We start from the raw sequence: 24459 nt of genomic DNA on the forward strand, positions 1-24459 counted from the left end.
TTCACAATTCCTCAGCTTCAGCATTTTTAATATTATTGTCTTTTTTCATACATTCATCCATCCATGCATGATTGTGTGAAACAAAACTCTATTATATGTATCAATACATGTACACATATTAGACTAGAGATATAGATCCATCTTTTCCTACACATATTAGATTAGTGTAATAGATGTACCTTTGTACACATAGTAGACCCGTGTGCTAGATGTGCCCATGTACACATACTAGACAACTGTACTAGGTGTTCCTTTATACACATATTAGACTAGTGTACTAGATGTGCCTTTGTACACATATAATGCTAGTGTACTAGATATACATTTGTACACATATTAGACAACTGTACTAGATGTGCCTTTGTACATATATTAGACAACTGTACTAGATGTGCCTTTGTACACATATTAGACAACTGTACTAGATGTTCCTGTATACACATATTAGACTAGCGTACTAGATGTACCTTTGTACATACATTAGACTGGCGTACTAGATGTGCCTTTGTACACATAAAAGGCTGGTGTACTACATGTGCCTTTGTACACATATTAGACTAGTGTTCTAGATGTACTTTTGTACATAATTTAGACTAATGTAATAGATTAGCCTTCGTACACATATACGACTAGTGTTACAGTACTAGATGTACTTTGTACATATATTAGACTAGTGGACTAGATGTGCCTTTGTACATATAATAGTCTATTGTACATGATGTGACTTTGTACATATATCAGACTAGTGTACTAGATGTGCCTTTGTACACAGATTAGTGGACTAGATGTGCCTTTGTACACATATTAGTGGACTAGATGTGCCTTTGTACACAGATTAGTGGACTAGATGTGCCTTTGTACACAGAGTAGTCTAGTGTTCTAGATGTGCCTTTGTACATATTTTAGACTAGTGTACTAGATGTGCCTTTGTACATATTTTAGACTAGTGTACTAGATGTGCCTTTGTACATATTTTAGACTAGTGTACTAGATGTGCCTTTGTACATATTTTAGACTAGTGTACTAGATGTGCCTTTGTACACAGAGTAGTCTAGTGTTCTAGATGTGCCTTTGTACATATTTTAGACTAGTGTACTAGATGTGCCTTTGTACATATTTTAGACTAGTGTACTAGATGTGCCTTTGTACATATTTTAGACTAGTGTACTAGATGTGCCTTTGTACATATTTTAGACTAGTGTACTAGATGTGCCTTTGTACATATTTTAGAGTAGTGGACTAAATGTGCCTTTGTACACATATTAGACCAGTGTACAAGATGAATTGTACACATATTAGACAACTGTACTACATGTGCCTTTGTACACATATTAGTGTACTAGATGTGCCTTTGTACACATATTAGACTAGTGTACTAGATGTACCTTTGTACACATATTAGTATACTAGATGTGCCTTTGTACACATATTAGATTAGTGTACTAGATGGGCCTTTGTACTCATAGTATGCTAGTGGTGCATATAAAATTTGTATCTTAGTATACATATAAAACTAGTGATACATATATTGATGTAACTAATGGCACACATATTAGATGAGTGATATAACTGTGCCTTTGGGTCACTTACTAGACATATGTCCTAGAAGTACCACTGGTACAAATATTAGACTTGTGGTCTAGATTTGTCTTTTGTAACACATACATGTACTAGACTAGGGGTACAGACATGCCCTTTTGTAACTATATTAGACTAGTTATGTAGATATGTCTTTTGTTACATATAGTGGACATGAGGTACATATATACATGTAGATGTCAATATCTGATGGGACACATATCAGACTAGTGGTACATATATGCCTTGGCACAAATATCAGACTACAGTAGTTGTCAGAAGTGCCTTTAGGTACATATATTAGACAAGTGGTGTAGATATGCCTTTTGGTACACATATTTTACTATTGATCTAGATGTGCCTTTTTAACACAAATTAAACTATGGTACATACATATATGTGTTGTTTTGTACACATTAGAATAGTGGCATAGATGTCCCTTTGTTACACACATTATACACATACAAGTGGTACAGATGTCCCTTCATTACATTAGACTAGTGTTCTAGATGTGCGTCTTGGTACAATATTAGACTACTGGCGCATATAGAGATGTTCCTTTTGGTACACATATAAGACTAGTAGTCTAGATGTTTCTTTTGGAACACATATTAGTCTAGTGGTATAGATGTGTCATTTTGCTGCACATATTAGAATAGTGGACAGGTGTAGATATGCCTTTTGCTACACATATTAGACTCAGATATGCCTTTTGCTGCACATATTAGAATAGTGGACAGGTGTAGATATGCCTTATGCTACATATACTAGACTAGTGGACAGGTGTAGATATGCCTTTTGCTGCACATATTAGACCAGTGGACAGGTGTAGATATGCCTTTTGCTGCACATATTAGAATAGTGGACAGGTGTAGATATGCCTTTTGCTGCACATATTAGGTTAGTGGACAGGTGTAGATATGCCTTTTGCTACACATATTAGACCAGTGGACAGGTGTAGATATGCCTTTTGCTGCACATATTAGAATAGTGGACAGGTGTAGATATGCCTTTTGCTGCACATATTAGAATAGTGGACAGGTGTAGATATGCCTTTTGCTGCACATATTAGAATAGTGGACAGGTGTAGATATGCCTTTTGCTGCACATATTAGAATAGTGGACAGGTGTAGATATGCCTTTTGCTACACATATTAGAATAGTGGACAGGTGTAGATATGCCTTTTGCTACACATATTAGAATAGTGGACAGGTGTAGATATGCCTTTTGCTGCACATATTAGACTAGTGGACAGGTGTAGATATGCCTTTTGCTGCACATATTAGAATAGTGGACAGGTGTAGATATGCCTTTTGCTGCACATATTAGACCAGTGGACAGGTGTAGATATGCCTTTTGCTGCACATATTAGAATAGTGGACAGGTGTAGATATGCCTTTTGCTGCACATATTAGAATAGTGGACAGGTGTAGATATGCCTTTTGCTACATATACTAGACTAGTGGACAGGTGTAGATATGCCTTTCGCTACACATATTAGACTCAGATATGCCTTTTGCTGCACATATTAGACAAGTGGACAGGTGTAGATATGCCTTTTTCTGCACATATTAGACTCAGATATGCCTTTTGCTGCACATATTAGACAAGTGGACAGGTGTAGATATGCCTTTCGCTACACATATTAGACTCAGATATGCCTTTTGCTGCACATATTAGACAAGTGGACACGTGTAGATATGCCTTTTGCTGCACATATTAGACAAGTGGACAGGTGTAGATATGCCTTTTGCTGCACATATTAGACAAGTGGACAGGTGTAGATATGCCTTTTGCTGCACATATTAGACCAGTGGACAGGTGTAGATATGCCTTTTGCTACACATATTAGACTAGTGGACAGGTGTAGATATGCCTTTTGCTACACATATTAGACAAGTGGACAGGTGTAGATATGCCTTTTGCTACACACACTAGACTAGTGGTTTAGATGTGCCTTTAGATACACATATTAAAATATGGTACATACATAGATGTGTCTTTTGGTACAGATATTAAACATGTGGCATATATTTGACTTTTGGTACACATATTGGACTAGTCAGGTCTACATATCCCTTTTGGTATGCATATTAGACAAGTCTTCTACATATGCTGTTTGGTACACAGATTAGTGGTCTAGATTTTTCTTTTAGTATGCATACTTTATTAGTGTAATAGATGTACTTTTTGGAATTTACTGCTCCTAAAAAATGGTTTTGATTATGTCTATTTTATCCATCTGTCTGTTCACCATTCACTGAAACTTTATACATATATTTGACTAGTGGACTAGATGTGCCTTTGTGTTTTTGGAATTCTACAGTTGAAATATTTTTGTATTTTGGCATTGGTTATCTATCATTCAGACTATTGTCTTTGAAAAAAAATATCCAAACCACTATATACAACTCTGGTACAGATCATAGGTTACCAAGTGGTCTAAAGTCCTTACCTCTACAGATCACTGCCTTCTCACCTCTGTCCTTATGTGTTCAAGTCTCAGGCTTGGCCAATGTTGATACATGAGAAAGACTGCCAGCAGTTTCCTGTGAGTTAGTTTTTTTTCCCCAGGGTTCTCCCAGATTCTTTCTCCACCAGTTATAATGGCTGCCATGAATAGCCTATCATGTGTTGCAAAATCTCAATAAACCCACAACAACAAAAACACTGGTACACACTCATTGTCTTCTCTCTGTCTCTCTGTCTCTCTCTCTCTCTCTCTCTCTCTATATATATATATATATATATATATATATATATAATTGATACGGCTATAGTGCTATCAATACAGCCATATATGCTATTTGCACATCTAGTTTTGTCAGATGGTTCAAACTATTCACAACATCATTTCCTTGCATGTTTCAGGAGATGAGTGTTTAACCAAAGATCTAATTTACCCAAGAATCTAGTCAAATTATATGTTAATATTGAGCAAAAATACTTGCATTGCTTTTTAATGGTTTGTAAATTTCTCTGGCATTGCTAGTAAAGAGAATAATCCCTTCATTTCTTAGATCCTAAGAATGTACAGGTATAATGCACAGAGCTATCTTTATAATACGTGCAGGTAATTTCTGTGTGAAATTAACTTAACAGCTTATGCACCAGGTAAGTCTTGTACTGTCACTTTTGTAGATATTTCAGTAGGTCAAACAGTATTAAGAATAATGAAACAAAGCTGTTGTTAGTTTCCAGGCCCATTTAGGGTTCACTGAACAGGGACACTAATTTAAGATGATAAAAATCTATCATGCAAATTGCCACCATCAATACTGATATTTTACAATATATAGTAAATAAATGGCATTGACTAGTGCAATTTATCCAGACAAGGTACATACTACATTCAAAACTGCTAGCTGGAGTATAGACTCTATCTTCCTAAAATGTTATCATTCAACTTGTCATTTAATGTAAAGCCACTGTTATTAAATTTAGTACATGCATTTATCACACTCAGTTAAACTTACATAATATATTGTCATGAATTTAAATGCAGTGATTACCTGTTTTTACATAAAATACTTCTGTCGCAAGATGCACTCTAAACATTTCATGTGGTCCCGTAAGGTATGAAACATTTGATGTAACTGAAAAATTAAATGCTACTTACCAACTTGAAGTCTGACGATAATTTCATTGAACCTGTAGTACCCTTAGGGATCTTACACCCACCCAACCTCCCTGTGTCTCGCCTTGTATCTTGTGACCTCTCTCAAGACTGACCAATCATGTGTCATCTCTAAGGGTACCACATGCTCAATGTACCTATCATCGAAATTCAGTAAAACCATGTCTTGGTTGCTCATGATAACTCTGTACTCTAAGGATTCTAAACTTAAGATTCTGGACAAATGTGATTTAAATAAAAATGTTACTTATTTTATCTTTTACAATTTCCAAAACTGTAGTTAATTAGACCTACACCATGAACTTTTTGAGCACTATAATAATTGTGTTTCCACTCATCCATTCACCAGTTTTGTATGTTTCAAGATTACAATCTCATATTTTATTTAGATCAAATTTGATATGTAGCTTTCGATTGTTGAGATGCTGAATGTGTTTGATTTCTACCCTTTTTTGTCACCACAGAGTGGATATATTTAATTATTCATTTTCTTATTGAGATTATGTGACATGCCGAGGCCTATAAAATACCATCTCTATACAAACAATAAGATTTCATGCAAAAAATAATAATAACTAACATCTGAGATAGTAAAAAGAAAGATGAAAAACTATGAAGTATTTTTTAAGTTTAAACATTTATTTATCATTCACCAGTCATAGCCAACTACATTTGTTAAATATTATTTGTTTCAATAATAATAATAATAATAATAATCATCATCATCATCATTATAATAGCGACATGTGCAAAGTAATGTATGTTATTTTGCCATTCCTATTTTCCATTTAATCAATTGACTTTGACATCAGCTGTACCAGATTTTGGGTAATAATAGTTTAAAGTTATGCAACTGTCCACTCAAGAGTCAAGGATAGTATAAGACATTAAGTAACATAGTTTCTGTTTAATACAATTGAATTTTATACCAGCTGTGTGTTTCAATATACTTGAGCATATTAATTAGTTCCTATTATTACTAAACTGCATATTTTAAAAGAGTTTATCCTGGAAAAAATCTGTTGGAATTTTCTAATAATGAAATATAGTGGCTTCTAAACTCTACAACCAAAAGAGTCTCTGATGCATATCAAGAAATGTATCTAAGTATGAATATTCTTTACATGTACAGAAAAGATTTTAATTTGAAAGGTACATACTTCTGGCAAATCACATCTCAAAATGTATACATTAATCAGGAGACAATTATTATACATTTACAGTTAAAACTATTGAATGCTTTTAACACATTAACCCCTAGCGACGACTTTACGGGGCTGGAGGTAGTAGCCTGCTGCAGAGCTCCGTAGCGTCATGGTCATGCAAGATACACTAACGTGGATGGTATTGTAGAAAGGTAGACAGATGTAGCTCTACAATGATACCAAATAATCTGGAATATCTAGTTGCACTACAAAATACAGATAGAAAAACCTCATTTTTTGGACCCGACTTTTTTTAACGCAAAATTCACCTCTGGTCAGAATCCCATTTTGTGTCCAGAATTTAGACTTTTTGGTCTCAGATCTAAGGCAAACCAGTATCAACTGCAAGCAGACAGATGAGCCTTTGCAAAAAGTAGGATAAGATGTGCATTTGGAATAAAGAGTGGTCTCCATACGAAAATAATGGCTCAGTTTAGCAAAAAAAAAAAAAGAACAAGTCCAACATTTTTCTTATCTGCTCATGCATGAGTCTAATAGCCAATGAAAAATGATGTTTCTAACACAACTAGGCAGTATGTTATTGAAAGATGACCGGGGATTTCAAGTCTATTCAGAAATAGCTTTCAAAATGTGTTTCCTACTTGATTTTCAGGCAAAAATGGCAAAAACCTCCAGGGGTTAATGTGTTAAGCAAGGAGCTGGGAGAGATTCAGGCAAAAATAATAGCTGTATGAATATCTTGTCCTCTTTATGCCAAGAAAGTAATCCTATATTATGGTGTAGGAAGGAGAATAAAGGACACCTGCTTTAAAAGCCTATTTCCATAAGGAATAAATATGTTCTCCAAGCTTTTCTTTTCCCCCTAAAGTTTCAACACATATGTGAGTTTGCATTACTAAGCTGCCATTGTAAAGGCCTGGTCCCACAAATCTTCAGGAGTTGTCTCTCTTTGATAGATAACCTCTGTGTTGTTTTTGATCTCCATTGACCTCGAGCCTCTCCTGAATGATAACAGTTCTGGTCTCCTGAACTGGAGATCTCTGATCCACCTTGACAGAAATTATTTTTCTCATTGCTTTATGGTAATATCATCTTCTTGGGCAAACTATGAACTGTTACTGAAATCAATCTGAATGATGACCTCATCCCTGTTACTGTAGTGGAGCATATCAATCTTTTGGAATTGCCTCTCTCTGATAGATAATCTCTATCTGTTGTTTTGTATCACCAGTGACAACAGGTCTCTTCGTTTGACTAGTCTGGAGTTTCACAGGGCGCTGAAGTTGAGATAACTCATCTGAATCTAATGGAACAACAGAAAAGATAACTGTTTATACCCAAATATACATGTAGCAAAGAGCAAGTGCACCAAATATTGTTTATTTAGTTTCTCAATGCATAATATACAATATTAAACAACAAAAACATCTCATATTAACACAAAATACTTCTCATTGCAACATAACAGCACCTGTTATAAACTGAGGTTGCTAAACATTATTCTTATACTTCCTTACTGTATAAACTTTCATTAAAATGGAAGAAATAATGAGTACTAATAATTTTGTTAAAAAAATTTGTCTTATGTTGAAACTTTTATGATATTTGATGGTCATTTTGAGAAAATGTAATTTTTTGTAAGATATATCGATCTGGGGGTATGGAATAATAACAAAAATAATAACGAATCCTCATTAAGTGCTCATTTCATTTGCAGATACTTGCCAAACATTGATCTGCCATCTATTTCCCCTAATACACACATCATCCCTCACAACCAATCTGTACAGACATGTTCAGTACATGCATAAGTACCAGAAGCAACTGGTAACATATAGCATTTTTGGGTGCCTTGGCCTATAGATAAAAAGTTTCTAATAAAAAAAATAGGATTTTACTCCACATATAAAGTACAAAGCATGATTATTTTAGATGTCTGAACAGTGTTCAAGTATCATACATTTTTTAAGTTGATTCTGAAAGCAACGAAGCAAGCAAAGCTCTGCAAAAATACATTTACTGGTTGAGTTTTATGAAGCAGGGCAGCAAGGGGGAGCATTTAATTATTTGCACGTACTGCAAAAGAATATATTGGCACAGGTCATGCTGTAGTGTACAACATAGACTGAAATAGCAGCAATACCAGAACAAAAATATTTAACACGCTGAATTAAACACTCAGATTAGTTCTCTTTATTATTAATCATTACAGTAAAACCTGTTTTGAAAGACCACTGCTATGTGGGACCACCTGTCTTGAAAGACCGTGTTCTTAATGCACAGATTGATTGATTTCATAGCATTATGACCTGCTATGAGAGACCACCTGTCTTGAAAGACCATAATTTATTGGCAAAAGCAGTGGTCTTTCAAGACAGGTTCTACTGTATCTTAATCTTTTTAAAATATCAACTATTAGTTGATGAATACAAATTTGTGTTTGCACAAATGATTTGTGTTGACAAAGCATTAACACCAGTACTGGACAGAGGCATTTCTTACTGCTGTATAACCTGTAAAGCCCCCATTAAACTTGAAAATAGTATGTCCCCTCCCCACCAATTAAATGGTCAGTCCCTAATGTAATGTACATTCATTTTTCTATAGAGATAAGCATATCTTGTGGTCAGCTAGACTGCATTCAGATACAGTTCTGACTATACTAACTTTATGGCAGTCAAGAACAATTCAGTTCTGGTTGGAATTGGGATTTGCTCAGAGAATCCAGCAGGGAAGTTTGAACAAGAGTACCATCCAGTCTCTAGTGAGTACACAGATGAAAACTAATGACGCTTGAATTAACTTCATAACCCCTATTACACTATTGAGACACAGGCCAGGATTATTTTTCATACTTTTAAGAAGATAAAAATATTTTGGTGTGTATGAGAAAAATACATGTATATGAAATTTCAGAAGTCATGCCATGATCATCTTATATTAGAATTCATAAGTGATCACTTCCCCAAAATGATAATATATATTTTACATGATATCTTTCATAAGTTTAAGAAATTTTATATATTTTTTTGTGTATGAGAAAATACATGTACGTGAAATTTCAGGAGCAACACCATGATCATATTGTATTTGAATTTTTGTTATAATGGATTGTACTAAAGCAGGGTCACACACACGCAAACAAACACACACACACGCATCCAGTGGATTTTAAATACATAAACCTGGTGTATGTTTTTATTTAATGTCAGTGTGGTTGTGATTGTGTGAGTGTTTGCATACATATATGTATGTGTATAATGATGATATTGGAAAATGCTAAGTCTACCAACATTCTTTTCTTTTGTAAGTGTATTAAACACTTTTAAGACAACAGACAAGTTATTTTCTTTTATTCCGATTTGAATTATTTTCTATAGGTTTATATAAAAAGCTAATTCTCAACCTGACAATCCCAGCAAGCTTATAGTCCTTAAGAACGTAGCTATTTTGGGTTTGGTGCTTTAAGTTTACGTCACAGAAACAAGCAGGTTAATTAGCTCTGCGGCATTTGGAGTCAAGTGCCTTGCCCAAAGACACAGCCTTGTAGCTAATCCAGGCTGGTCCAATGGTAGGATTCAAACCTGCAACCTTTTGGTCATGAAAGCAAATGGATCATTTTGATGACCTGTTCGAAATTTATTTCATAAAGAATTATCATTATTATTAAAATAAACTTTCCGATAATTAAGGATGGAGAGATAATGTTCCAAAGAAATATAAATGTCTGTTTCTGATACAGCATAACCATCACTGTGTTAAAAAAAATTAAGCACACATTTTTTCCATGTCTTGACTTAAGATGTCCTCCAAAAAGGATTGAGGATGCACTATTGAACATGAGCCAAGCACAATAAGCCAGACTTAGTCAATGCACTTGAATGAATTTCCAGAAGAGGATGGTTGTGCATCTAGCATGGAACAGCATTTTTCCATTCTGGAAAGAGTATTAGTAAAGCTACACAAATAGTCACTGATAACATTACTGATTGTAAAATTTCCTTTCCTCACACACAGGTGGCAACCTGATTATTCTTGGAGATTTCAACTTTCACTTTGACTGTCCCAGAAACCCAAATACATCAAAACTCATATTCCATTAATGTTTTAAACCTCAAACAATCAGTTAACCAACCCACCCATAAAGATGGTCACATTTTAGACTGGATTCTTCATAGACCTGATGATAACATTCTACGGTCCTCCCTGGTATTCCGTGACCTTGTATCAGATCACCTCTGCATTATATGCCATCTTGATGTATCAATCCCTAACCCTCCACCTTTATCTGCTACTAAGAGAAATCTCTGTATGATAAATAGAACCAAACTTATGCATGACATCCAAGCTAACCTAACAACTTGCTTACCTCCTACCACAGAACAACTTGATTATAAACTGCCTGTGTTCACTGCTTGACAAACATGCTGCAGCTACCAAATGCAGAGTATCAGTTTAAAAGTGTTTTCCATGGTATAGCAGTGTTTGGGACCAGCTTCGCACTGCTAAAAGAGACTGCCGTAAAGCTGAGAGGCTTTGGCTTTCCACCAGACTCACTATTCAGAAGCAAATCTATGAAGTCGCTAAGAAGAAATGTCACAAATATAGTCCATGCAGCGAAATTAGCCCACTATACTACTAAGATCATGGAAAGTTCCAGCTGCAAAGAGCTCTGTGAGATTACTAACAAGCTAATGTCAAGGAACAAATCTACACCACTTCCATCTACCTTCTCTCCAGTCAACCTTCCAGACATGTTTGCTAATTTCTTCTGTGACTTGTAAGTACAAACCATTAGAGATAAGCTTGACACCACAAATTCAACTGACTCGTCACCATACAGCTGGGATACAGAATTTGAGCATCAACCATTAGCAGCATTTGAACCTGTCTCTATGGATTTTGTACGTACAATCCTGATGAAGAGTGCACCAAAGTCATATGAACTTGATCCAATTCCAATATCACTGCTGCTTGAGTGCTTAGATCCAGTATTGCCTTCACTAAATGATGTTACTAATACCTCTCTCTCATCTGGGGAATTTCCATCATTTTTCAAAACTGCCATTGTAAAGCCTCTGCTGAAGAAATAAAACACTAGACCATAATAATTTAAAGAACTACCGCCCATTTCTAATCTCCCATTCATATAAAAAATCTTAGAAAAGGTTTTCTATCTCAGCTTGTATCTCATCTAAATTCAAACAGTCTTTTTAGCAATGTACAATCTGCATATCACCCTTGCCACAGTACTGAAACTACTCTTCTAATCTCCCATTCATAAAAAAATCTTAGAAAAGGTTTTCTATCTCAGCTTGTATCTCATCTAAATTCAAACAGTCTTTTTAGCAATGTACAATCTGCATATCGCCCTTGCCACAGTACTGAAACTACTCTTCTAAAAGTAGTTAATGACATTCTCTCTGCGTTGAATAGCGGAAAGATTACAGTCCTCACTCTCCTTGATTTGTCTGCAGCATTTGACACAATAGACCATGATATATTACTTCACCGTCTCCAGCATGTATTTGGCATTCAAGATACAGCCTTACTGTGGTTCAAGTCCTACTTGGTCAACATGACACAAATTGTATCTGCAAATGGAATACACTCCAGCCCAGTTGATCTATGCTGTGGTGCTCCACAGGGGTCTGTTCTTGGACGTGTTCTCTTCATTCTGTACACTCAGTCACTCACAAGTGTCATAGATCATCATTTAGTGTCTCACCAATTGTACGCTGATGACACCCAAATATACAAATCTAGCCACCCATCTGAAGTTGATGCTACCATCCAGGGTGAAGATAGGTTCCTTTCTGATGTGAAATCATGGATGACATGTAACAAGCTGCAGATGAATGATGACAAAACTGAGGCCATTCTGATCACAGCACAAAGACTTTCTCATTCACATCCTTTACCTCAAACAATAAATATCAGCAATACCAACATTAAATTCACACAAGCAGTATGAAACCAAGGTGTTACTCTGGACAGTACTCTCACATTGCACCAACATGTCATGAACATATGCAAGGCTGCATATCTTCAGCTGAGACACATCAGCTCAATTTGCAAATATCTTTTAGTTGATGCCACTTAAACACTTGTGTGTTCATTAGTACTTTCAAGACTGGACTATTGTAAATCAATTCTGTCTGGTTCATCTCAATATCTGCTCCAGAAACTTCAAAAAGTTCAAAACACAGCTGCTCGGATCATACTTAGAGTACCACGATCAGAGCACACCTCCCTGCTGCTCTGTACCTTACACTGGCTATCCATTCGATCCAGAATCAAACAAAAAATTTGTTCTCTGTGCTACGTTTCACTGTTGGGCTCTAGTCCAACTTACCTATCTGACCTCACCCATGTGTACACACCAGCAAGATTCTTACGCTCCACTTCTGACAATTGTATACTCATTATTCCAAGTATGAAAACAAAGTCATATGGATAGCATTCTTTTGCATACCAGGGCCCAGCAACATGGAATGAATTGCCCACTGAACTTAGACACAAAGACACAGTGATCACATTCAAGAGGGCTCTCAAAACTCACTTATTTCGACAGCAAGAACAAACTTAAAGACCTAATAATGTTTTTGACCTTAAATATTCTCAGCATGTTTTTTTTTTCTTTCTAATTTCATGGTGTTTGTTTTTGTAATCATATCATTATATGTTTTTTATCATATTGGTGTTGTCTAATGTTGTAAAGCGCTTAGAGCTTCTAAAGATTAGGTGCTATACGAAGTCCTCATTATTATTATTATTATTATTATTATTATTATATGTTGTCTGCAAGAGATGCAGCCATGAAAACTGCCTCTTACTCATGCCTTTTACATCTCATTCAATCCCAAATTCTCTAACTCAGGGTTCGGCAAATTATCTGGCCCATGACCTGATAGGGTGTGGTTCAAAAATCATTTATCTGGCCAGCGCCTTTGGAGGAAGTTGCTGATGTCTGGTCTAACTAATGGTTTTATAGTTAGGATTATTAAGCACATTTAAATCTTGCCAATGAAATAATGAAAATGATTCATAAAAAGAGTAGAAACCACAAACAATAAGTGTCCTGGAGTGTCCTCTCCAGTGGTGCTACGAATCCTGGGCAGGGTGATATGAAGAATCAGCTGTTCCCCATGCAGCAGATCCCCCTCACCACGCAGTTGGTGGACCCAAGGGAATAATGAATGCTGATGCAGCTTGGCACCAATGGCATCGCAGGAGTTGAGCCGGAATAACGTTTAAGTCAATGTCAGACCACCTTAGGGACTACATCTTCGGATTTTCTGTTGGAGTTTACTCCCTTAGCCTTTCCCATGAGTGGGTATAGCCGCAAGGCAGCAAAGGTTTGGAATCAGAGTTTTCCTTCTCGATGAGCAGCCATCCAAGGTTTATGAGTCCCATCCACCCAAAGCGACTGGTTTTAAGGCACCAGTGCCTGCCTTCACCCCTTCTCCTGTTCAAGTGGAAACATGGTCCGCCAGACTAATATGCTACCCCATTAAAATTTTCTCAGACAAAATTGGAAACTGTATACAAATTTCAAGTAAGAATATTGTTTAATAAGTCAATTCCCAGAGTCTTGTTATTTAATACTTGTTTGTAAGCCAGTTGCATAACTAAGACCTGTTAGTTCATTCCTGTTGCCATATAAAGTAATCCAGAGCCACATTCCTGTGGAGGTGAAGTACCTCCACCATTAGTATCATAGACATAGATAGAACATGCTGAGATATTTTGGCAACAAACTTCATTGACCTCCACATCCAAACAGTCATTATCTTCCCACTTCAATGACCTCCACATCCAAACAGTCATTATCTTCCCACTTCAATGACCTCCACATCCAAATAGTCATTATCTTCCCACTTCAATGACCTAGCCAAAAGCCTCCAATATCATGACCAGTAGAATCTTCCACTTGTGATGTGCAGGAGTCCAAAAAGGAAGGTTCAAGGGACCAGACAGGAGTATGAATTCTGTAGCCAGCTGGAGAGACCAGAGCTCTCAATACAAGGAAGTGGGAATTGACCACCCTTTACATTGCCTCGCAAGCACTTCAATCTTGATACACTTTAGAAAAGGTTCACCTGACCATGACCTAGACATGGTGCAATATGAGGTCCAGCTGGGAGATAACTTTTGTGTCTTCTGAACCAGAGGACTTGAAACACAAATCTAATTTCAATAGACATTGATATGCATCACTATGCCATAGGACCAGATCTCCTCTTCCTCCTCAACCTGATCTAAGGGTAAGAGGGGGCAGGGAATCATAACAGGAGGTGCCACCTCAGCCTGCTCTGTGCCAAACTGATCAAAGTTCACCAGGACTGAAAGAATTCATCTTACTCCCTGTCCATGCATGAAAGCAAAAGTATGGATTCAGAATGATATGCAGACGAGGGTAGATACCAATCTGATCCACTGCCTTGGTCAGGTGTCTGTATGCCATCTCTCTATCCCCAAAGGGGTTTACTGGTAGCATGGGAAGAGATGGGATCCTAACCCAACTCATGTAACTGTACTCTTCTACCAGGGCAACTCAAACTGCCAGTCACCTCAGGGCTATCGTAGTATGCACAACTCACTTTCCTCCCTCTGGTCTTGAAATGGGCATCTTATGTTACATGTTTAGGCTCGAATAAACAGAAACACAAGAAAGACTGAAAAAGAAAAAAAAAATTGAAAAATTTAACAAACAACTTAATTCCCTGGAAAAATACTGTAAAAATTAAAAAAATAAGAACTAGTTTTAAGAATCAAATCCAAAATAATCCAAGAATAATCCATTAATAAAATTTTAGAAGTTCTAATAATAAAAGGTTCTAATGATTTCAATTTCAAGTCCCAACATAGGATCCAAGATGGAAGGCGATGACGTATGCTGTATCCTGAGGGTCACATGATCATAATTACATCACATACTCAATACATGGCCCTGATGAAAACCAATCATTTTACTCAAAGAATAAAATAAAAATAAGTTGTTTACTTCAATAAAACTATTTACAAGCCTAGGGTAATGTATTCAATACAGCCTCGACCTCATCCTTATTATTCCCACAATAAAAAATAAATATAAAAAAAATCTTGTTCACGTGACTGTTACTAATTTTGAATTAAGGTCAGGAACCAGGTAAGCCTTAGGTGTTTACAAATGAATCAGTCATGGTCAAACTATTTCTGAAAAAATTTCCAAATCACATAAAATAAATTATATTATAAATAGCATGTACAAAATAAATAAATTTTTAAAGCTGACAAACAAACAATAAAATTTTTAAAAATATGAATTAAAATCAGATATACATAACAGGCACCACAACTCATAGAAGTGGGGACAAATTTCATTTTGTCCAACAGGTTTGGAGAGAGCAGTAACAATTTCTTCCCAGCAGACTGTGCCCACTTTCAGCACTAGTTAATTCTTTCCCTTTGGAGGTGATCTGGATTTCATAGGTCATTACACCTTGTATGTCTGAAAAGATGCTGATCCCACATACTTCTGGACAGAGAAGTGTCCATGTGAGATGGGCTAGATTTTCCCTTCTGTGTCCCAAGGGAAACCGAAAGATGAGAAAGATCCTTTCCTTCTCACCTTATGTGTATGATGGCTCCTGTCAAATTCCCACACATCTGACCAGTGACAGCAGAGTGGACACCTGCCTTTCTGTGTGCAACATGTGCAAGAAATGCAGGTGGTATTGGTGTCATGGGGCCTTTATATGCTACCATTTTAAAACAATCTGTTTACATATTAATCCTGCAAAGAAAGTCTGAAAACAAGAGTAACAAATATAATGAGTATGAACTGCATGAGCACTTTTAAGGTCATGCAATGTACTGAGAACAACGCTTTACCTGCCTTGGTCCGTAGGTATAAAGATGATGAATGACAGGTGGACTACAGTGCTGAAGCAAAGAATGCCAATGAAGTTATAAAGAGGATGAATGAATGGCGTATGACCTGGAAACACCCCAATTTTGAATTACAGTACTGGACTATTGTATGCCAATGACGGGGAAAAACATGCAATACCAATTACACGCATGCATAAAATATCTAGAGGGAATGTGGCCAGACTTACTTTAGTGTGCTAACCTCTGACAACAGTGCTAATCCCAGTCAGGAAGGTACTACTGAAAAAGCAATACTGATCTAAATATTTGAAAGAATAAAACTAGTCAGATCTGATCAAGCAAAATAAAGGTGTATGAGTAATTTGAACACATAAAAAAACATCATTTTGTAACCCCCTATATGACACTAAACTCAACATAGTTTATGAAGAAGAAAGCATCAAACAATGTTTATTAATTAAAAAAATTGATGTATGACAAGGAGGTCTATAAGATTCTGGCAATGGAAGGAATATAATACCGGCCCAAGAGCCTGAATCAATGACAAATGATAATTATGAATGAAAATACAAATCACCCATGCACTGGAGGGTAGTGGAGGTTGGTAACGGTATAACAGGGCACTGCAGAATTCACAACATCAATTTCCTGAAAAAACTCACCAGAGTGTGAATCAACAAATAAAAGAATAATGGACTGAGGGTATAGCTTTGAGAATTATGGAGACCCATGTTAAAATATTCAATGAACCTTTAGACATGAATCCATGAAAAAGATTCAACTCTGCAGAGCATTGTGCATAAAAGCAATGGCAACCAGGCTGAAAGATGTAGACCACAGTGCATGTGCCTCTACTAACATTCAGATTGTAATGTTCAGTCACTCCCCTCAAACCAAAATGCACAGCGTTGTTTAACCACAATGTGTTAACAATGGCTTCAGGTATCCATCCTCATTAGCTTTTTGCTTTACAAGGCATTTATTTCTTCGTCTGTGATTGGTTGACTTATGATTGGGTTTATTTCCTTTTACTTTAGATTTTAAATCTTTTTGCTTAGCCCGAAGAGCTTACCTTGTTAATGCAAAATTTGTGTCTGTTCCTCTCATGATTGTACTTGCATATTTGTTGATTTTAAGGTGGTGATCAATGGAGCTGATGATGCTTCTTAAGCAGTTCGGTTCAAACTCAGATCCATCTTTTCTCTTAACACTGAGTATAAAACCAGCCAGGGGCTGATCCAATTCAGATGGGTGTATGTTGTGTAACATTCTGAAATTATTTTTTGACTGCAAGACTGCTGTCACTAGCCTTACATCAAAAAGTGTCTTTTTTAAAGTGTTTGCATTCTCCTTACTTTCTATAAGTTTCAGTATATCATCAGGCTCATGGTGCAGTAATCTGTTTTCCTTAAGAAGCTCACATTTGGATACCAAAAGATCATTTTCATTTACAAATGTCTCATCCTTGTCTCTATACACTCTCCAATTAACTCAAAGTTTAGTAGATTAAATGTTGCTTCATCATCTTGCTCCTATTCTGATGTCACTGTTTTCTTTTTTCCACAGTGTTTGATTTTTGCAAGCGGGAGAGACTGGAAACTGCAGTGTTGACAGAGATGACATCAGACGACACAGGGTGGAGCTCAATAATATTTATTTTCTGGATTGAGTATGGTTGTTTTTTTATTTTTTTAATAAAAATGTTAGTTTTTATAAATATATTTTACAAGAAAATCATTTTCTTGTTATTTTCTCCTTTTTAAGTGTAATATTCCAAGAAATTCATATCCATGTTTAGAGAGCATAATAGCTATAAAATGCTTTTGATACATCATCACACATGGAATGCCAAGTGTCAGTGTCTTTCAAAGTGTTGTTTTACTTTGTTAACAGCTTTCAATAATACCTGAAATCCTTACCACACCATCTGGAAGATTTTACATTGTTAGTGAGAATCCCCCCCCCAAATTATAGTTTGTTCCACATATCACTGCAAATTATATCCATTCTTTACCTCAGTGCATTTCATGTCTGCATCTTTAAATGTATGTAAACTCAATTTGTTTCATCAAACAGTGTAACACTGTTCACATGCTGAAACAGGGTGAACTGCTTGCATCAAATTCATCAATGCCACCATAACCATTAGGAGAGTCAATTTGTTTCTTAAGGAGTGATCTACTTTCCTGTTTGGTCATAATGTTGTTGCCTCCCTTTGCAGTATCAAATATTTACTCTTCCAGAACTTCTGTTGTACAATAGCATCTTCTAATGCTTTAGATGCATGACCACATCTGGGGTCACAACTGTCAGTGTCACTGAAATTTTGAATTGTTTTCTTAACAGCTTCCAATGACATCCAAAATCTCCAACCACATGAAGAAGATTGTTCAGTGTCAGTGAGACACCTTCCTGAAAAAGGGGGCTCACAAAATGACAGGTGTAAGGTGAAGTTTTTTGTATTTGTAGCATACACAATGGAGAGTTGTTGTTGCTGTTGTTGTATTGTTTAACTCCATTTTTCAGCACACGATAGGCTATATATGGCAGCCAGTTTTAATGGTGGAGGAAGAACCAGGGAAAACCCCGGAAAGAACCACTGATCCACAAGAAGCTACTGGCAAGCTTTCTCACATACCCACATTGGCTGAATCCGAGACTCGAACCCATGCAGACAGAGGTGAGATGGCAGTGATCAGTAATGGAGAGCGCTTTAGACCACTCGGCCACTCGGGGACCCCCACAATGGAGAGAATGTTGGCTTAGTACATGTAAGTTACTTTCATCTACTGGGGTTGAAATTTCTTGCAATATTGTATTTGTGAAAATTTTACATGATCTAAGCACACAGCTAACCAAAATGACTGCTCCCATATGCTCAAAAGATCAGCCTGAATTTTAGTCTGAAGTACACTATCTTTGGCAGCTATTAAAATAGGGAAAACAAATTTTGCCAGACTAGACCATACAATGTCAGCTTCTGAAAATGCAATTAATGAATTACCAAATAAATAAAATGCAAAAAAGTTATCAGCTCTTTTATTTTACAATTACCTCTGAAATCCAGGAAGTCAAAATGACCAAGCAAAGCTAGCAATGTTTTTTTTAATTTGTTTTTTTTTTATCTGAAGTAAGGCCAGGCTGTATACTATGTAACCCTTATTGCACCCATCAATATTACACCAACATAAAGGGAATTAAAAGTTCTTTTAACAATACCTTAGTATACCAGGTTCTTATTTCTAAATAGTCAGCATAACCAGGGAAGAGATCCGGGGAAATTCTTTTTCTTTAAAATATAACCCCATACAAAATACAAAACTGTAGAATATGACAAATATGAAAATTGTGCAATTATTTTCATCTCCTCATGTACGATTTTCTCAACAAACTGTTACATTAACATTGATGTTATGCATGTAAATAAGATAATTATGCTTATTTTGCTCTTACACAATATGCTTTGTGTGCATAATGACCTTAATTATGGGGGAATTAGAATTCTTATAACACAGGAGTGAAGTCAACATAAATTTCAAACTGTTGCATTAAGTAATTGTAATGAAATTAAGTAATAAATGTTGACAAAGCACATTCACTTTCTTCTATATTCTAGTTTTAGAATAATAAGCAAAAATGTTAACAGCTGACCTTTGAACTCCATGAACCTCATCTGTTCCATCCCTTTTCAAATTGTAAAATTTATAAGTGACATCTCCAGAATAAATGCTGCAAGTTTCATTTTAAGTCTTTCAGCACTGCATTGGTTGCTATGATGAGAAAATATAATGTGTATGTTTAAAACTGTACAGCTCATTTTTCATCATGGGGGGGGGGTGGCTCTGTTTATGCAAAAATTCTTTGGATACTGTTGATATTGTGCATGATCTAAGCATACAGCTAACCAAAACTAACTGCTCCCATTTGCTCAAAAGATCAGCCTAAATTATTCTAAAGTACACTATCTTTATCAGTTATTGAAATAGGGAAAAATAATTTTGCCAGACTAGACAAGTCCAGTTTCTAAATGTGCAGAAAATGAGTCACCTAATATATAAAATGCAAAAGAAAAGTTATCAGCTCTTTTTTTAATGCAATATACCCAGTACCTCTAAGTCCAGGAAGACAAATTGACCAAGTGAAGCTAGTAATTTTTGTTATGCGCATCTGAAGGCCAAGCTGTAAACTCAATCTTACACCAAAATAATGGGAATTAAACTTTATTTTTAACAGTACCTAAGATACACAAGGTCTTTTTCTAACCTGTTACCTCAGAAAGTGTATGGCTTTGTAGGCAATTCATATACATGTACCAAAGTTACTCAGTGCAGTGCGCTATAAATAAAACAAACGATTACCTATTTGTCCCCATACACATAGACATGCCTGTTAACTGTAAATGCAGAATAGTATATATTACATTAAACATAAAATTCAACCATTATACATTTTTGGTACAAATCTACTATGTACAGAAAGATTTAAGCTTAAAATCTGATTTTCATAGCTGTATAACTATTTTACAAAGAAGAATATTTTATGTGCTTTAAAAGCTTGAGAGAACTCGTTCACTGTCAAGCCAGAGAAGCCATGTGACCACCCATAGCTGCCATTTCTCATATTCTAAATGTACCAGTTCTTTGTCTATGTCTACATCACTAATCATGTGAATTTTATAAATTATAAAAACTCATTGTTGCCTACACCAAAATCAGAGCTTTTATCTAAGTTATTTAAGCTTTCATAGTAGTGATTCTAATCGTTCAAACTCAAGAAAGTCCATGGCCTTCATTTTGGAGGGTGGAGAATATGACCCAGTTACTTTAAATAGCATATTATGACTAGAGCTTAAACTTCTCACATCAATAAATGTAGTATCGAAATGGGGTTTTCCCCGAAGGTGATGCTATGAAAACCAGCTCAAAATGGCTGATGTCTACAAAAGGTGCTGAAAGGTGCTTCCATGAGAATGGTGTCGAGGCATCAAAACACATTCCATGCAAATTGGGCAGATGTCCAAAGGTGCTTCCATGAGAATGAAGTAGTGGCATCCAGAAGTGCTTACATGAGGTAAAGCGTTAAATAGCCAGTATAAGCAGTGGAGAGAACCAGGGAAATTGAATTCCATTTAAAATATAACCCTATGCAAAATATGAAAGTGTAGAGTGCCACCATAAGCTTTTCCTAATACTTCAGATGATTCATCACTAAGGGGATCCCCGATACCAGTGACTTTCAAGTTTATATCACTCCTGCAACAGCCTGCTGTGAACTATATTCTGATCCTACCCGTAATCATGTCCAGTGATGCCTCATTTTTCAAAAGAAAAGTTTACCATATCAAACTGCTCATTACAGAAGCTCATCCACAGTACTGTGGAAATGGAATTTCAAATTCCTCTTCTGGAAGGTGAAGTGAATACAAAAAAGGAGGGGAAAATACCTATGTTTCCTATATGAGGAATATGCTTCATTGTAAGTGAGAGCCCCTCCTGAACCAGATGAAACAAATAATACTTGTTTTATATATGATATTTAAAATGCTTTCTTATGCATCATAACACTTGGGATCCCAACTGGCAGTGTATTTCAAATGTTGCATTGCTTTCTTAAAAGCTTCAAACCTGAAATCCCTCCTTCACACCATCAATATTCTTCATTGTTAATGCACCCCCAACTGAACCCGTATAGCACACAAATCACACTTTTGTGTAGTGTAAGCTTTTCCTAATGTTTCAGATGCATCATCACAATGGGGTTCTCAGGTACTTTCAAATTTTGTATCACTCTGACAACAACTTGTTGTGAACTATATTCTGACACATCAGCACGCATGTACAGTGATACTTTTGCTTCATTTTTCAAAGCTAATCGGCAATACAAAATTTCTTATTTCAGTGGGTTATGCACAGCGCTGTGGAACAATGAATTTCAACATAATGTCTGAATGTTACCTGAATACTTATCAGGAGGGAAGAAATACCTATAATGATCCCAATGTGACATCTGACATGTTCCATCATCTTCATTATACTACATGTATTTATATCTCCATATTGCATGACATATATTACATACTTACTATCTTGTGTGATCCCTTCTTCTAATAGCATCTCTTTTAAATACTGGTTTCCTAACATACTGGCTCTTGATAATGCCTGTTTTGCCTCAGTACATTCTGGATTGAAAACCTGTCTCTTCTTTATGTATTCGAGAATGGCCTGAACTCTGCTGAGGTCACCATGTCTGGCAGCATTACAGAGGCTTACATGTGTATAACAGGCATTCATAGTAATTAATTTGCTTGCAATCTCAAAATGGTGGTAGTAGAGTGCTAATTCCAGTAGCTTCTGCTTCTCATTACACTGCCAACAGTCAGAGCTCCTTTCACTATGTGTGCATGTCAAGAATTCCATGAAATGACTGCAAACTAATCTGACTGTATCATTATCACTTTGTAATATATATTGCAAAAATGTGAAACAATCTCCTTCTGATACATTTTGGGAATTCTCAGAGCATGGGCCAGCCATGAAAAAATCCCTGATCATATAACTGTTTTGCAACTTGTGTTTCAATTTAATCAACAAGCCATCCTGTTTGAGAGCTGCAAATTTCACAACACTCTTTACAAGTCGTTTCTCTACAACATCACGAACCATCCGCTCCACCAGAGCTCCATATAAAGACACAGGTATGAACACATTCTGAGAAGTAGCATCCGTAGCTTTTGTTAAGCAGGTACTCTGGTATAAATATTCTGGTTTGCTGTATTTTACAACCATCTCTGGACACTTATCGCCAAGGACTTTTCCTACAGCTTCATATACTGAAGCATGAAAGAACTGGATACAGGATTTACTAACTTGTTCTCCAGAATTGTCTTCATTTGAAATATTCCCTCCAGAATGGTGTTCATATGAAAATACCCTTTTGACATACTGCCCTGAAAAATGGTGATACGAGTTTCTCAGGTTGCTCAGTAATATCATGGTTGATTCATTCAGTGAAAGACAAGAAGCTAGATCCTTCAATACTAGTAAATAATTCTTAGAGTTTTGTATTTGTGAAGGTGATAAATACTCTTCTTCTATTTCACCATTACAAAAAAGAAAAGCCAGAGACAGAAAGCAACTCGGTTCTAAATTACTGATATTGTTAATGAAAAATTTCTTTGGGGATTTGAAGAACCTTGGCCCCTGACCAAATAAATCTTTATCCCCTGCAAACAGAAAGCAGCACTGAGGAAAACCAATCAAGCCCAAAAAATTATCTATGCATTGTTCCTTTTCATCAACATTCAAGTCTTTATTATTTCTCTATTTAAAATACTCATCTTGTCTGAATTTGTCAGTTTTTCTGAAGAAAGGGTCAGTGACATATCACTAAAAAAGAGTTTAAATGATTTTAACTTTGAGGATGCCTTTAACATTATGTCATTTCTGATGGTAACGATGACCTGTAATTTTCCTACATCAACATGTTTCTGTATGGTCTGTAGACAATCATTAATCCACTCCTGTAGAAGGTTAGGGTCAATGTCATTTTGTCCAAATATGTCCTCCAAGACAACAATCTTTACCCAATCTGTGTCCACCTTCTTCCACTGTTTTGGAGTACTGACCACCACACGCTGATGTATGTAGTCATCACTGTCTATTAGGTGAAGGGCTGTTGACGTTTTTCCTTCACCAGGATTCCCTTTGATGACAACAGATCTTTTCTCCTGTAGCAGTTTCTTTGCTTCCTCTGTCTGTGTTGTTGGAATAAAGCCCATCTTTCTAAATGGATCAAGGATGTCCTCAGTTTGATCTAGAAAAACAGAAAGATTCATCATAAACTTTATAATATCTGAAAAGAAGGAAACCATTGTGCCTTTATATTATATATATATATATATATATATATATATATATATATATATATATATATATATATATATATATATATATATATATGGATAGTGTTCAAAAGCTATTCCCATAAAATTCACATTTTTTTCATGATGTCACATCATAGGAATTGTTTTGCCTCAAAATATGAACTTGATGAATGGTGAGCAATTTAATCACATAAAATATAGCCCTACATGATGTACACAAACCTATAGTTTAAACAAGAGAACCAATATGGATCTGATGCTCTACTGGGCATAAAGATTTCCAGGAAGTAAACATAAGACCATTTCTTCCTTTTAACTG

The 24459-nt window shown here is 36.0% G+C and overlaps 2 protein-coding genes across 4 annotated transcripts in view; both read right to left on the bottom strand.

The window, feature by feature from the left end:
* Window positions 1–5842: 5842 nt before the first annotated feature.
* LOC149791931 (uncharacterized) lies at window positions 5843–23573 on the bottom strand. 3 transcript variants are annotated; one of them, XR_016423445.1, is made up of 4 exons: window positions 22341–23573; window positions 19910–20028; window positions 16486–16537; window positions 7551–7685 (listed from the first exon to the last, which is right to left on the bottom strand). XR_016423445.1 is itself a non-coding variant. In XM_089970453.1 (3 exons), the coding sequence occupies exons 1-2, from the start codon at window positions 23248–23250 to the stop codon at window positions 16524–16526; spliced, it is 924 nt and encodes a 307-aa protein (XP_089826579.1). In that variant the 5' UTR covers window positions 23251–23573; the 3' UTR covers window positions 7551–7685; window positions 16486–16523. The 3 variants fall into 3 exon arrangements, 2 of the variants coding, with proteins under 2 accessions (XP_089826578.1, XP_089826579.1); XM_089970453.1 differs by lacking the exon at window positions 19910–20028; XM_089970452.1 differs by lacking the exons at window positions 16486–16537; window positions 19910–20028 and having other exon boundaries at window positions 5843–7685.
* LOC149791932 (uncharacterized) overlaps window positions 23559–24459 on the bottom strand; it is a 58523-nt gene continuing 57622 nt past the window's right edge. Inside the window, exon 7 of the mRNA XM_089969497.1 lies at window positions 23559–24070. Within this exon, the coding sequence (XP_089825623.1) occupies window positions 23559–24070 (512 nt within the window). The remainder of the gene's footprint in view (window positions 24071–24459) is intronic.

The sequence above is a fragment of the Sinohyriopsis cumingii genome, chromosome 9 (genome assembly GCF_028554795.1).
Source record: "Sinohyriopsis cumingii isolate HCF-2022 chromosome 9, ASM2855479v2, whole genome shotgun sequence".
Taxonomy (NCBI): domain Eukaryota; kingdom Metazoa; phylum Mollusca; class Bivalvia; order Unionida; family Unionidae; genus Sinohyriopsis; species Sinohyriopsis cumingii.

Bases quoted from the DNA above. Each gene is read 5' to 3' on its own strand.
- LOC149791931 (XM_089970452.1), bottom strand. From the start codon at position 23,250: ATGATATTACTGAGCAACCTGAGAAACTCGTATCACCATTTTTCAGGG. The intron at 7,686-22,340 runs GTAAGTATGTAA...TTGTTCCATTAG, and splicing joins AGAAGGGATCACACAAGATA to ATTCAGATGAGTTATCTCAA.